The following is a 13,219-nucleotide window of genomic DNA, read 5'->3' as shown; positions in this document are numbered from 1 at the left end:
AAGTAAAACTACGAATTTAGACAATCTCATCAATTTAAATTATTGTTATTTTTCTTGTATTACAGATATGGGCTTCCATAATATCATAATGTAATAATGCATTTGACAAGTACACTCTCCCTCTCTGTGTCCCTGAATGAAACACATATATTCAACAGTGACACCCTTCTATTCATTGCAATAAATTACCTTCTCCTCTGCACATTAGTGATGAAAATTTCGGTCATCTGCTGCAATTAGTAATTACTGTGAAGCTTCTGAAGCCGCTAGATGAGGTGGATTTCCATGTTCCTGGATGGCAAATTATCTATATCAAAGTCAGAATTGATACTACAATATTTTTAAGGTGCTTTTGTATTATTTTTGTGGACTACATGATTTTTGTATGTGCAAAATTTAAGTTTAGTTTAAACCCTAAAGGTTATTTTGTACACAAGCAGCAGACTATACAGTGTTTTCCGTTATAATGATGATGCTTTTGTCATTTACAAGACAAGGATTTTTCTCTGCTTTTATTCACTATTCATAAAGAAAAGTATTTCAAATAGCATTATGGGAGAGTCAGGGACAGTACTCTGCCTCGTGGTAAAAGAATGAAACCGTGTATGGTCAGAGGAGGCAGCAGCTTAAAAACACGGTAAATGTTCTCGATCTTCTGTAAAAAATATGGATCCACAGACAGTCTGGAGAGGCTCCCAGCCAGAGGACAAGTAGTGTGTGCGTGCATGTGTGTGTGTGTTTAGTTTGCATCACATCAGTGGGCAGTGAGGTGGATAATCCTCCAGACTGCTGAAAATGACTCTATTGATCTGTGCTTCTCAGTCACAGCCTTTAAGTACTGCAGTATTATACAGCTGAGCTGTAGTGATGTCTGTGAGTGTTTACATATGAGTTTACATCTCAACTAAGACTGATGGGAATTCTCCTCGTACTTGATTATGTCGGTGTGTGTGTGTGTGTGTGTGTGTTATGTATGCATGTTAAGAAAATCGATCAGATTTAACACTATTCGCTTGTTAATCAGGAGCTTTGAGTTCAGCTTCAGGCCTTTGGTTTCGGCCTGAATGTAACAGTGTGAGGTTTGATTCAGGGTGTGTGAACTGTGAGCCAAGCCAAGATCTTCAAAAGTATAAAAAATACATTTTACAATGCATTGGCTCTGTCATCCTGAGAGGCTGTTAGTTATATGCCTTATAACTAAAAGGGTCTTATTTTCAGTCTACCGTGTACTAATGTTTTGATGAAATGTGTGTATATGAACAGAGAAGACAGACACAGACATAACCCTTGTTAGAGAAATTGACTGCACTGTAATGAAGCCTTCCCCTTTCTAATTTACACTTCTCAGCTGCCCACCAGTTCACAGTCCTATAAAAAGCTTTATGTGTGGCACTATGAGATGCAACACTGCACATAAATGTTGATATAAAAGACTTAATAATGTATAAAACAGGGAATTTCAATGTTTTTTGGTTCAAATCAGTGGAAAGTGCTCTGAGCAACAGAAGCGTCTGTGAGCCAGTCAGTCAGTCAGTCCTGTGCTTACTCACTCTGGTCGCTCTGCTGTCTGTCACTTCTCAGTAAAGTGGTTGTCTGTCGTCATCTAGTGGTGGGGAGTCTCGGGACACAAAATTTAGCAATTTTCTGAACAAAGTTGCAGATTTTTTTTAAGAAAAGGTCCAATAAAGACAGAAAGAGACCAACAGTAAAACAGGACAACAAAAAAACAAACAAATACTAAAATACAGGCATTTAAAAACATAAGTCAAGTATCTGATTGAATAGTGGATCAGTGAGAAAAAGGCTCTGTCTCTGTGTGTCACCAGGCAGACCTGGAACAACCAGACGAACCTTGTCAGATGACCTCAGGTCAGACAGTTATCACACAGCTGAAAGCTTCAAGAAAAGATTTTGAGTGAAGATTGCTTTGTAAAACTGCATCAGGGTTCACGTTGTATCTTTTCTATGAGCACATTGCTTGATCTTCATCAGCAGGATGGTGTTTGCTTATTGTCAATGAATTGTCGGTTATGTTGAAATTTCTATTATTTCTGAGCTTTTGTCCACATTTGAAGGTAAGGTTTAGTTTTAAAGTTTATTCCTGATCACTGGATAATCCAGGTTTAAATGTCAGAGTGAGCCGGCCTCTATCACCAGCACTCTACCTCCCCCTGCTGTCTGCAGAGGGAACTGTTGCCTCTGCTGTTGGGTTAATCATTACTGGTGGCGTTCCACCTTGCTTGGTTCACACTATTCATTCATTCTCCTTGACAGAGTGGCCTGTAGTGTAGACTTGACCTGCTTGTAAGTCTCTGCACTTAATGACCAGCTCAGTGTTCATCAGCTCAGATTTTCCCTCTCTGGCACACTGGGGTCACTGTTTACATTTGACCTCCAGGAAAGAAACATTTGACTCAGGTGGTCTGTTGCTAAACGACAGGAAACTGGAGCTGAGTCCCTACAGGACTGTCACCGTTTGCTCTGTCTGTTGAGTAACTTTATCAACAAAGAGCTCGGACAGGGAGGGAGTGAAGAACAGTCAGCTAAAGGGAAGTCTGCACTGCTGACTGCACAAACCTCAGCACCCTGTTAATGCAATTCAGCAAAATTCAGGGACATAAACAAATGAGTTAAAGACACTATTGCAAAGTAATGAGAACTGACACCAGCTGTGCTTTTATAGTTTACTGTGTGTCATCCTTCTTCGAAGTCCGACACAAAGGCTAACTGCACTGTTTTCTGTAGCAGCCATTTAATTATTTTTTTTTACAAAGGTCTTTAGGTATGGACTCAGGTGTATCATGTTTTTCCGCTAGTGCATGTGGCTTTTACACCACTCAACACTGAAATTAGCCATTTATAAACTGAAACCCTGACTAACTGTTGTTGCTGAATCAGTCTGATACACTAGTGCATGAGCATCACAAGCATCACGTGTTCACATCAACCACAATTCCACAACGTCCTTCCCCACAGACCTAAAAGCAGATATAGTCACTGTTCCTGTTCAGTGTTGGTGACCTAATGAACCCTCTTCTAAAAGTCCCTCAGGTTTTGTCTTCTTGACATCTTGACATAAAGTCAGATTCAACTATTATTCAGCTGCTTCATTGAACCATGCAGTGCACGTGTGCTTTTATGCACATTTCCTTTTATTTGTTTCCTGTCTGAATTTTGAGGGACTTAACTTAAACATTCCTTCAGTAAATACAAAGGAAGTTCTTCGGGAGAAAGAATTGAGTCTATACACTTCGTAAAAGGAAGCAGGAAATGTTGAAAACAAGAAGCAGGTAAAGACACAGGTGATCATAGTGAAACCTTAGTTCACTGGGGGGTTTTATGTCGCACAGTCACAAGTTCAGAATGTGATTTAATGAGTCATCGTTTACTTTGACCCTTTACCTTAACTTATTTAACTGCGTGTGTGGCGGGTTTACTGATTCATTATGAGTCACTCCGTGTTTAACATGTCTGCTCATGTCTTGAATGCCCAGGGATTCCCACGGATACACATACACACAGAAACTGTACAGGCAGGTGTGCACACAGTCACACATTGATGAAGCATCATGTAACAATGACTGCTATTCTAGAAATAGCTGACATCGCTTAACACGCTCTCGGACTCGGACCTTCTAAAACATCATACACATTGTACATTCAATAAAACCTCTATTGATTCAATTGCTACTGCATCGAACAGAATTAAATTAGTTGGTAACTTTCACTGAAAATCTTTCTGTTATGTAATTTGGCTCCCTTAAACTAAGTGAAAACTGGACAACAGAGGCCAGCAATGTTAGCTCATTAAACCGTTGTTATTTCACTGCTTTTCATGTTTCCTCTTGTGTAATCCATGAGTTTTAGTTGTTTTTACTGTAATCGAAAGAACAACCGAGATGAGAGATTAGGCTGCTGTGGAAAATGTCTGGCATTTATTCAAGGCAGGTCCTTGTATGTGCAAAAAGAAGTGCATCTAAAATGTAAGAAGTATTTAAAAGCATTTAAAATAACCGTGAAAATAGAAGATCTGAATTTTCTACCCATAAATGCACAGATAAACTCTGCTTTATGGTCAGTTTAACGTCCTTCTTCTTGACTTGTCTCTCCAGGGCACAGTTGCTGAAATATTGCTGTGAAATGAAGTGCAGCTAGTTAAATGGTGGTAATGTGTTGAAGTAAATCAAAACCACCATGGCGTAAACACAGCTCATCAGGGACTTTATAACTCTGTCTCTGTTTCCTTTCCCCTGGTTTTCCAGCTGAGCCACTCTCCAACTATGAATAGGTAATCTCTGATGACTCAAGATTACATTTAGAAAAGCCCACAAAAGACACTGAAACTACTGATTGCACACACAAAAAATCCAGGAACATTTATTATTGTTGCAACTGCAGCTACTTCCCTCCATGTCTGCGGCAGCTAGTAAAATGTTTAGACAGTTTGTAGCATGTCTGGATTTTGTTTCAGGCATCGGTTGTTTCAGAATTTCGTGTCAGAAGAAGCACTGATGCCCCCTGACTTGTTTGCTGCTGAGCTGCACTGGTTTCATCTGACTGGTTACCAGTCAAAATGAATCAGTTCCACTGAGTCCAATCATATGTGGATCATTTAAAAGAGACCTGGTGCTAAATGTCAGTGTTTAACACTCGGATGTTATAGCTCAGCGTGATTCCTTCATCGGATGACTATCAAATACTGTTTATGTTGTATGCAACTCAAAAAATTAATTAAACATAATCTAAAAAACAAATATGAAACGTACTAACTGTTCATTCACAAATGTGAAGATGAATGGGGTCGGCTCAATGTAGAGATATGACAAATCTTTTTCATTTGGTTGAAACATAAAATTTCCTCTGTGTAAATATGTGCAAATATGTGTAACTGCTTTGTTTTTCCTCTGTCTCTTGGTCTTCCTGCTCTGTGCATTCCTGTCCTCCATTCATCTGGGTTCTTGTGCTGATTGTAATCAGCAGTCTAGATACATAATGCACATTTGCAATGCACAGTGGGAGTTAATGTGTCTGATACGATTAGCTGTCCTCTATGCACTTATTTAATGAAAACCTAAATCTAGATTAACAAAAGTCTGCTCAGAAACTTCACTAGTTGCAACACTGTGTATTTGCATATTCAGTATGGGAGCATTTTACTGCACACACGCAGTGCTAACATGTTGCTCAACAGCTGCCAACGTGACAGTAAAAATGTGCGGAGAAAAGCCTGAGCTTCCCAGTCAAACTGGTCACACCGACTGAACAATGGGAGGTAAAACATGCCGGAGTTTCCCCCAGGCTCCAGGACATCACGTTCAACTTGATGTTTGTTTTTTAAGGGATAGGCTGCAGTCCTGTCAAGTCTAAAAGCCATGTAGAGTCCTTTCATTTTGTCTGCAAACAAACTAGATGAATGAATGGGTTATTTGAGGCACTCTGAAAGAATCAGTGGGAGTTTAATACACTTTGTTACAAAAAATGTATTTTTTAAATGCAATAGTGTTATTCTCTATGTTTACAAATTATAGCTGGCAGGATGTTAAGGAGAATTAGTATGCATATACTGTAACCTGTCACATCAGTCACTACAAGCAATATAGTTTTCACAAGATCAATTATTTACCATGATTATGATTTCTCCGTGCCATGTATTTTATTACATGGATTTCTGAGGAAGGCCTCTGATAAGCAAAGTCAAATAATGTCTGTTAGATCAGATGGATAAACTTGACCTTGTGGTCCAGACCTGTGGGTCTTAGGGAAACTCCACCGCGGGGCTGCTGGTTCGGTCTCGTGCTCTTTGTACCGTTCTCGCCGTATAATAAACAAACTGAAATCACACTGCAGTGACACTTGAAGTTTTGGAGGAAACTCCTGTGCATACTGCAGCCCCCTCACGCCCTGCAGGTCTACCCACCCACTAAAACACAGAGAGGCTGCATAGCAACATCTCCTTTTGTTAAGGTGATTCAGCAGACAAAGGCTGACAAGGGTGCAGCTTTTTTTTTTTAAAACGTTGCATGCATCCACCCCTGGATCATGTCCAAAAAGAGGCTCATTAAATACACCGGCACACATGTCTGCAGTTTTTACTGAAAATATATCACTCTGACTTCCTGGTCTTTACTGTTTCCTCTTGTTGAAGCATCAATATATTTGTTTTCTCCCTGAAAGCTATGATTGCTCACTCTTACTGGTGACTATTATGATTTAGAAAGTGAGGAAATCTGATAAAATACCAATGTTTGCACAAGACTACTGACCCTGACCCTGACTGACTGAATAACACAGAGAGATATTTTTTAAATAATAATATTTTACTATCAATGCAGCATTTTAAACCCCAGTACTCATGCAAATGCTGAAACAGTAGAGAAAATGTGCATTTTAATTGCAGCAGATGGAGCCTGCAAAACTACTTGCTCTCTTGGTTACAGACTGAGTAGTGTATTTATATGTGCCTCAATAGAAATCCCCTCTTGGAGCCAGCAATCTGTAGGCCTATGCCGTGTTATTCTAAGTGACAGTTTGGTGGAAATCCCCCACCTAGTTCTTAGCTCCGCCCGCCAGAGCCACACAGAGGGCATTTACAGACTGCTGGCTGCGCAGCGTCGTCTCAGTACAACCAAACGCACCTCGGTCTGAACAACAAACCCACCATGGATCTCCATCGGACCAGTATATTAAACCAAATGGATTACAGTCGGGAATCTAAAGAAGGGAAGACGGGGGCTCAGCAGCCGACGGAGGAGCGGCTGGACAGCGGTCTGGACTCCCTGAAGGAGGAGGAGTACCAGGCTGTGGCCGCGGAGATCCGGCAGCTCCAGCTGAGGAGCGAGCCGCCGCCGCAGCAGCAGCAGCAGCTCCCGGTGGAGAACCAGGAGCAGCCGGAGTGGAGGGCGCAGATCACCGAGGACGGAGACACGTAAGTCTGAACGGGAGCCGTGTGGACGTGTGTGTGTGTGTGTGTGTGTGTGGGGGGGGTGTTTACGAGTGAGTGGAGGTACTGCTAGCTCTGCATATCGCCTGCCGAGGCCTAGCAGCCCGGGTCTTGGAGGTAATTTGATCTCTTTCCTGTGGGGAATGTGTTCCTCGCTTGTCATTACAATGCACAGGCCCGGGCCTCCGACTCCGCTCCGCTCCGCGCGGCTCAGCCTCGGTACATTTACTGCTCAGTCACAACAAACCTCCGCTGCCGAGCTGACAACACTCAGAACCGCTGTCCGGGTTTGTTAGTGGGCCTGGCTGCGGTCGGACACGGTGATACTGGACGTAAACAAAAGGCTATTATCAGGAGGGGAATCTACTATGGCCGCGGGTCAGGCTGGGAAAGTCCCGGGCGCGCCGCCAAGGAATCCGACCGACGCGCGCTCCTGTGAAGCGAGAAGCAGGAAAAAAAAGAAAGAAAAAAAGAGTAGAAAAAAAAAGTCCCTTAAATTACAGCACCGTCAGTCTGTGGAGACTGAGGGCGAAACACGACCCTGAAATAGACGCCTGCTACTTATTGCTGTAATTAACCCACGGGGAAATAACATAAAACAAACTCCCTAATGTCATTTTAATCACTGCAAAAAAAATCCTCCGCGCAGAAATATAGTCCGAAATGTATTTTAACTGCTGCACTAATTATCTTCTAAAGCTGAACAAAGTGAGTTAAATAATCACAAGTGAGCACAGGAACTGTCTCATATAAAGCAATGAAGCATGAAACCATATTACACTGATTCAAACTAATGATACGTTTAAGTGTTTAAAGCCACAGCAGTGCAGTTGTTCCTCTTGTGGAGTTCAGGGACCAACAGAGGGGCCATTTTTTGTTTATTTACATTCATATAGGCCTACTGTAATGTTTTTTTTTTTTTAATTTATGGTCAATAAATCAAGTGTGAAACTGATTTGAGTTTATGTTAAAAAATAACTCAACCCTAACTAAACTGCGTCAAGAATCTTCTTCATGTTTGGGCCTTGTGGCCTGAAAACTGAATCCGGCTGCAATAACTAGTCTATGTGCAATACAAAGTTCCTACTTGATTGTGATTGTTATGAGACAGTGACCATTTGTTTTTATAGCTCTTATTTCTTTAGTCTAACATTTAGTGTGCAGCATTCACCAGGCCTGGTTTCTTAATTCTCTGCAATAACTTTCTAGAACAAACGTGAAGCCTCCACCTGATTTAGCACAAAGTAAACCAGTTGTCTGCCTATTCTTAATCTTAGGTTTGTCATCGGGTGTTTTGGTATATTTAGGCACTCTTCAAAAATAACAGTATGTGATGCAGAGTCAGAAATATACTGTTTATATTTGCTGTCTATTCGGTTATATCAAGTGACTGCTGGTTTTCTTAGGGAACTTCCTTCTATGTCTTTTTATATTTGGTTGTGGTTTTGTATTTTATCATGTTTTTTTTCCCCTCTCCGTAGGCTGCTCCACCTGGCCATCATCCACGAGGCCAAAGACTACGTCAGGACAATGATTGATGTGTCCAAGAACACAGACTTCCTCAACACACAGAACGACCTGAGACAGGTGTGTGTTCCTCCATCTATACCGCAGTAAAATAAATTCACGTTCTGTGTCTTTCATCACAAAGGATAATGTGACCACCTGCTGACTGGTTGTGATTGTTCCCTCTCCAGACTCCTCTCCACTTAGCGGTAATAACAAACCAGGCGGACGTGTGTCAGCACCTCCTGGCATCCGGCTGCGACCCCACGCTGGTGGACAACAGAGGAGACACACCTCTTCACATCGCCTGTCGCCATGGTAACCTGCTTTGCTTCAGCGTCATCACACAGTTCTGCCAGAAAGAGCATCTACACACGGTGATGGCGGCCTGCAACTATAATGGTGAGTTTCACAGCTTCACGTTGAAACTGCAGTCGAAGGTTAGCTGTAAATACAATACTACAATTTGTGGTGGTGGTCATGTCCACTCTGTGGCGGCCCACCCATGCTGCATGGAAACCAGTCAGCTGCTGGTCTGAACTACTATTTAAATGGAGGAATAATGGGCACCAAAAGTCATTGCTGCTGCACATTATCCCTGAATACTGGTCAGGAGGGAGGAAACATCTGAGCGAGGGGAATACCATGGCCTGTAACCCATCCATTACATGACACATAATGCTAAGGCTCCAAATAGAAATGTGGAGGCTCTACTTTCATGTTTGTACACAGATATATTTAGGGCATTGTTGGCTTATTTACAGATTATTTTTGAGGGAATCAAATCTTAAAAACAATGTACAAAAATAACCAAACTAATATTAGAAAATGACTTTATGTGAAAGTTTGTTTTCCCAGATGATGTAAGAGCATATCTGAGCTAATAATATGTCTGGTCACTTTGACATAACTTGCCATCTTTGGATGCTGGACTCTTCTACAAAACTGTTGTTATAAAAATGTGCTGCTCTGGGGTCAGCTGTTAAATTCTTCCTCTAATGTATTTCATGCAGGTCAGAACTGCCTCCACCTCGCCTCGGTTCACGGTTTCCTCTCGCTGGTGGAGAACATGGTGGATCTAGGAGCTGATATTAATGCAAAGGTAAACAGCACACTTGATGTTGATATATTTACTTACTGAGTTAGTAACAGTCAGCACTCAGCCATCTTGTTGGCTTTACTTTAATAACAATATCCCATGTCCCACAGGAGCAGCATAACGGGCGCAGTGCTCTGCATCTGGCGGTGGATCAGCAGAATCTCTCGCTGGTCAAACTGCTGCTGAAAAAAGGGGCGGACGCCAACCTCCTGACCTCCGGAGGCCACACCCCTTACCACCTCACCTACGGTTACGGAAGTTTTGACATCAGGGAAGAACTGTACTCGCTGACCGACCCCGAACTGAGGGACTTGCCCGACAGCGAATCGGACGACAGCGACGTAGAGGAGGACGAGAAGTCTGACGATGAGGTGTGTGTGTGTTAAAAATACAGAACTTCCACTGTGCAGCCAGTCTGGCGTTAATGAAACATGAGAATTTCCTGCGTAGAGTTTAACTCATATTTTCCTGTCCTCTGTGTGTCTGTAGGTGGGTTATGATGACATTCACTGGAACGGACATTAGCAGTGAAACGAGACGTGGAGAGAGAAAGAAAGAGAGGAAGTTACAGAGGCAGGAGGCTGTGATGATGACGGTAGAGGACAGAAGAGACGGCTCAGCTCATCCACTACTTCCTGGAATCGCGTCACGGGAGTTGGGAGTTTTGGACGGCACGGGTGACACAGTGGGAGCGTGACCGCTGGCGAAAAAAGGATAGACTGGGGGCAGCTGCAAAGGCAAATGAAACAGAGACTGATGGCCGAATAAAAAAGCAGAGAGGCTGCTCCGAGCCGCGGGAGAGCAAATACACAACGAGATGTGAACACGGGACAGATTATAATAGGATGGCATTGCTGTATGATAAGAGGATCGCTTGTATTCTGTGGACACTGCATCATTATCACGAGAAAACATCCATCCAAACAGATGTACCTGCAACAGCTCTGTTGTATGATATTGTAAATGCTGTGTATACTAAGATGTATTTTTTATGGAAGCTGTGAATGTGTACAGTTGAGTAGGTTGTATATGTCAGACAGCAAAACAGTCCAGCACACTCCAGTTAAATTAAAAAGACTCATATTTAACATTGAAGACCTCATGTGTGTGAATCTGTCTGCAGAGGAGGAGGAGGAGGGGACATGGGACTCGAGAGCTTTACATATTGACGTTAGACGTCATCGTCCGGGTGATATCGCAATATAAAGACACAGCATATAATCAAAAGCGCCTGACAATATTACAAGGCCACAATTATATGGGAAATTACTTAGACCATGTGCCTCTCTGCTGCCGTCAGCGTGTCTGATTGTATAAATGCCTCCATCAAACCATGACAGCTCGGCTTCAGCCCTGAACTGCCCGTCTTTATTTTCATGTAATGCATGTCATGCAGTAAAGCTCTGATAACTTGACAGGTCATCCTCACCGAATGAGGAACTGGTCACAAACTTGAGCCTGCGACGCTGTTCTTCCTGCTGGGTGTGGGTGTGTGTGTGTGTGCGTGTGTTTGCGTAAATAGAGATAAGAGGCTTCGGGAAATTTTGTGTGTGTGGAATGAGGCCGAGTGCTAAGTCATCTAAATCAGGAAGTTTTGTGGAGGGCGGGGGTTAAGAGGGACAGGACAGGAAATTCCCAGGAGCAGAACAGTCAGCTGTTGGTGATGTTCCTGCTTCTCGTCCTCTGAAGAAGGGGAATCTCCACGGAACAACAGGATGCTTCAGTTCAACACACAGAGGAAGGGAGTTTGCTTAAATGACGGTAAAATAATAAATATGATTTAAAAAGCTTATACAATTCTGTGATTCCTGCCTGGACATCAAGCAGCTCACTGGGCTGACTTTTGCTTAAACTGCATGGGTAAAGTTGTATCAAATACTGTTATATATGTATATTTAAGTAAATTTATACCTTTTTTTTAGTACATAACAAATTTTATTTTAAGAGACCTTAGTTCACAGGAGGTTTTAAACTGTTCATGTTTGTCTATTTAGAGCAGGCCTGTCCAGACTGCAGCCACACCGGCCCTTTGTGAAGTAGTTTGGAAATGCCTGAGTTACAGTAAAAGCATGTCAAAACAGCATGCATGCACCATCAACTACACAGGTACACATTCAATTATAAATCTGTTTATGACACAAGCAGACAGACTAGACTAGAGGGATATTTGACCATTCCATTGTATGGCAATTGTAATTTTTATGGAGACTTTACTGACAGTGAGTAAGAAAATGATGTTCACACCACACAGTGTAACGTTGTCTAATACTGTTGTGAAGTTTAGTTTTATGCGGTTCAGTGTTCTGATTCTCATGAGGTGTTGATTGAATTAAATGTTTTTGTATTGAGATGATAGTTTAGTGGTAATGCTGCACAGAGCTGCTTCATTTTGAACCCTCTCATGAATGTGAAAGGGTCAGGATCCGCAAATCCACACTTCAGAGATGTAAATTCAATGGTGGATTGTCACTTCCAAATTTTCAATTGTATTATTGGGCAGCACATATCCACAAGATTTCATTTTGGTTCAAATCAGTGGATCTGCCATGGTGTGATCTAGAGGTGCAGTCATGTGTTTCATCCTCCCTAACTGCTTTACTTACCTCTTCTATTCCATCCAACCCCTCTGGCTTTACAAATAACCAAGTGGTTCGTTCCGCACTTAAAATTGGTATCAATTCAGAAGGCACTTCAAATGTAAGTCAGCATCTACCTTTTTTGCATGGCATAATAAGGGCCTGAAATGTTTTAAAGACCTTTACAAGGATGGTATTTTTCGCAGCTTTTCAGATCTCTCAGGAGAATTTCATCTCCCACCCTCTCATCTCTTTCATTACTTTCAAGTTAGACACTGTGCTAATGCTTTGTTTCCAGTTTTTCCCTCTTTACCACCAAGTCTACAGTGGGAGGAGCTTCTAACCCACGATCCACTTCAGAAGTCACTCATCTCTAAAGTTTAAAATGAAATTCTGTCTTTTGATTGCTCACCAGTTACTAAAGTCAAGACTGATTGGGAACAAGAACTGGGTCTACATCTGGGAGATGACTGGTGGGACACTGCTCTTAAGAAAATTTACACTAGCTCAGCCTGCGCTCGTCTCACACTTATACAGTTTAAAGTATTGTTTAGAGTCCATTATTCCAAAACTCGACTGTCACAAATCTATCCCAGTACCTGCGACAAATGCCATGCTTCATCTTGCAACTTAACTCATATGTTTTACTCTTGTTCGTCACTTTCTCATTTCTGGCAGAATTATTTTGATACCATGTCAAAAATATTTTCAATGACCATAAAAGTCTCTCCCCATGTCGCCATATTCGGGCTCCCAGAAGACCACAACCGGTTTACCTCTAACCAATTAGATATTTTAGCCTTTACTTCCTTACTGGCAAGACGCCAGCTTCTTCTTCACTGGAAGTCAACTAAAGCTCCATCTAGCACTCAGTGGCTCAATGACACCATGTCTTTTCTAAAGCTGGAGAAGATCAGATATTCAGTGAAAGGTAACTCTGATAAATTTTATAACAAGTGGCTTCCCTTTTTAACATTCTTTCGCTCTCTTCAGGCTATGCCTCCTGATTGATGGACCCCAACCTCCTTTCTTTCTCTTTCTTCTTATCTTTATCATTATTATTATTTATTTGTTTATTTTATTTTATATATTTTATAT

At 41.9% G+C, this 13,219-nt stretch overlaps 1 protein-coding gene across 1 annotated transcript; it reads left to right on the top strand.

Annotated features, from left to right (window-relative positions):
• The first annotated feature begins 6,618 nt into the window (after positions 1–6,618).
• Positions 6,619–10,640, top strand: nfkbiab (nuclear factor of kappa light polypeptide gene enhancer in B-cells inhibitor, alpha b). Its single transcript, XM_085766931.1, has 6 exons — positions 6,619–6,925; positions 8,422–8,527; positions 8,638–8,848; positions 9,460–9,548; positions 9,656–9,916; positions 10,035–10,640. The coding sequence occupies exons 1-6, from the start codon at positions 6,660–6,662 to the stop codon at positions 10,068–10,070; spliced, it is 969 nt and encodes a 322-aa protein (XP_085623057.1). The 5' UTR covers positions 6,619–6,659; the 3' UTR covers positions 10,071–10,640.
• The last annotated feature ends 2,579 nt before the right edge of the window (positions 10,641–13,219 follow it).

The sequence above is a fragment of the Trachurus japonicus genome, chromosome 22 (genome assembly GCF_045865225.1).
Source record: "Trachurus japonicus isolate A0001 chromosome 22, Traja_1.0".
Lineage (NCBI taxonomy): Eukaryota > Metazoa > Chordata > Actinopteri > Carangiformes > Carangidae > Trachurus > Trachurus japonicus.
This window is presented reverse-complemented; position numbering and strand designations above follow the sequence as displayed.